Here is a 1634-nt window from a genome sequence, read left to right as displayed (position 1 = left end):
AATCCTTCAGTTCCTTCTCATAGCGGTGGTGAGCAGAGAAATGTCCCTCCCTTCTGGCTGTGGCTGTAGTGCATTATCATCTCCTGATAAATGTGCCCAGGGAGGAGATGTCCACAAGCAAAAGTTTCCAGTTGCGTGGTGGAGAAGCAAAAGAAGAGAGGGGAGCTGTGAGTGTGAGGGCAGAGAAGAAGTGTGTCATTGCCTTGCTTGTCCCATGTCCTGGATACCCCAAGGCTGTGCCTGATGGAGTAGGGTGTGCTTTGAGTTGCTTGTGTAGAGCAAGGGAGACCTACAAAGTGTTATTGCCTCTGTTAATTTCTATGTGTTTGTAACTCTTGCTTTGCTTGTTGTCATGAGCTGAAGCTCAGCGTGTCTGATCTTCTGTGGAAGGTCTCCTGTGTCCCAATTGTGCGAGTGCAGGTGCAGTTCCCTCACACACCTGAGATGTTTAGAGTTGTAAAGAGGAAGGGTTCCATAAGCACTTTTTTTTACCTGTGCCAGTGGTTATATGGCATCAGATAAGTGTTTTTAACTAAGGGAAGGGAGAGCTTTATTATGAAAAAGTTTTATAATGTGGGTTGTGAGAAAATGGAGCATACTGGACAAAGAGGTTTTGGATATGCTTCAGACATTCAAGTCTAGCAGGAAATGTTCCTGCTCATGACAGAGGTGTGGATTAAATTACCTTTAAAGTAAGTCTAAGTGTGAAACTGGAAACATTTTTTCATTCTACGAAGGACTCAGCATTGCTTTGCACTTTTCACTGTCAGGCACTCAGATATGGAGAGGCATATGAAAAAGCTTTATGAGTCAGAAACAAAAGAATAAATGTTTTTTTTAGTCTTTGCATTGGGGTTGCTTACATTGTTTTAGGCTATATCACATATTGCTATATCTATGTCACATATTATTTCATTCCAGATTATGAAGGACAATTCAAGATATGGAACAATAGTGCAGAAAAACTCCTTAAGTATTCCCTATATTATCGTTTATTGCTACCATAACTGTGTCACGATTTTATTAAGGGCAGTTGAATTCTTTTATTTATATCTCTGCCGTGAGTATTTTGTACTGAGTGTTCAATGAAAGCAATTGTTTTTCGACAGAAAAGAATGGCCTAAGATGACATCGTGGATAGAATGGTGTTGTAGTGGAATGGAGCAGGAGCTTGTGTGCTCGTTGTTTGCAGCGGAGGAGCGAGGCCGGAGGCGGTGCAGCCGCTGAGGCCCGGCCCAAGGCGGGCCCCGTTGAGCGCGGCCATCGGGCGGCTGCAGTGGCGTGGCGGCGCCTCCGGGTGCCGCTGTTGGCCGCCGCCTCCCGGCGCTGGAGCCGCCGCCGCCGCCGCCGCAGCGTCCTGCCCCCGCAGGCTGCTCGCTCGGCCGGCGCCGGCCAGAGCGACAGCGGCAGCAGCAGCGGCGAGAGGTGGCTTTGTTGCGTGGCTTGTCGGGGAGCAGCGGCGTGGTTGTGGGGCCGAGCGGGCTGCTCGCTCGGCCGGCGCCGGCCAGAGCGACAGCGGCAGCAGCAGCGGCGAGAGGCGGCGAGAGAGGCGGCTTTGGTGCGGCTTTGGTGCGGCTTTGTTGCGTGGCTTGTCGGGGAGCAGCGGCGTGGTTGTGGGGCCGAGCGGGCTGTCT

General features: G+C 50.7%; 1 protein-coding gene across 1 annotated transcript in view; it reads left to right on the top strand.

The window, feature by feature from the left end:
- Positions 1-1192: 1192 nt before the first annotated feature.
- The window catches only part of LOC107199359 (protocadherin gamma-B3-like), a gene marked incomplete at both ends in the record, with an annotated part of 9437 nt that continues 8995 nt past the window's right edge, over positions 1193-1634 (top strand). Inside the window, one exon of the mRNA XM_015616686.1 lies at positions 1193-1418. Within this exon, the coding sequence (XP_015472172.1) occupies positions 1193-1418 (226 nt within the window). The remainder of the gene's footprint in view (positions 1419-1634) is intronic.

This window comes from Parus major, unplaced genomic scaffold (assembly GCF_001522545.3).
Source record: "Parus major isolate Abel unplaced genomic scaffold, Parus_major1.1 Scaffold606, whole genome shotgun sequence".
NCBI lineage: Eukaryota > Metazoa > Chordata > Aves > Passeriformes > Paridae > Parus > Parus major.
Note: the sequence above shows the minus strand (reverse complement) of the source record. Positions and strands in the feature narration are given on the sequence as shown.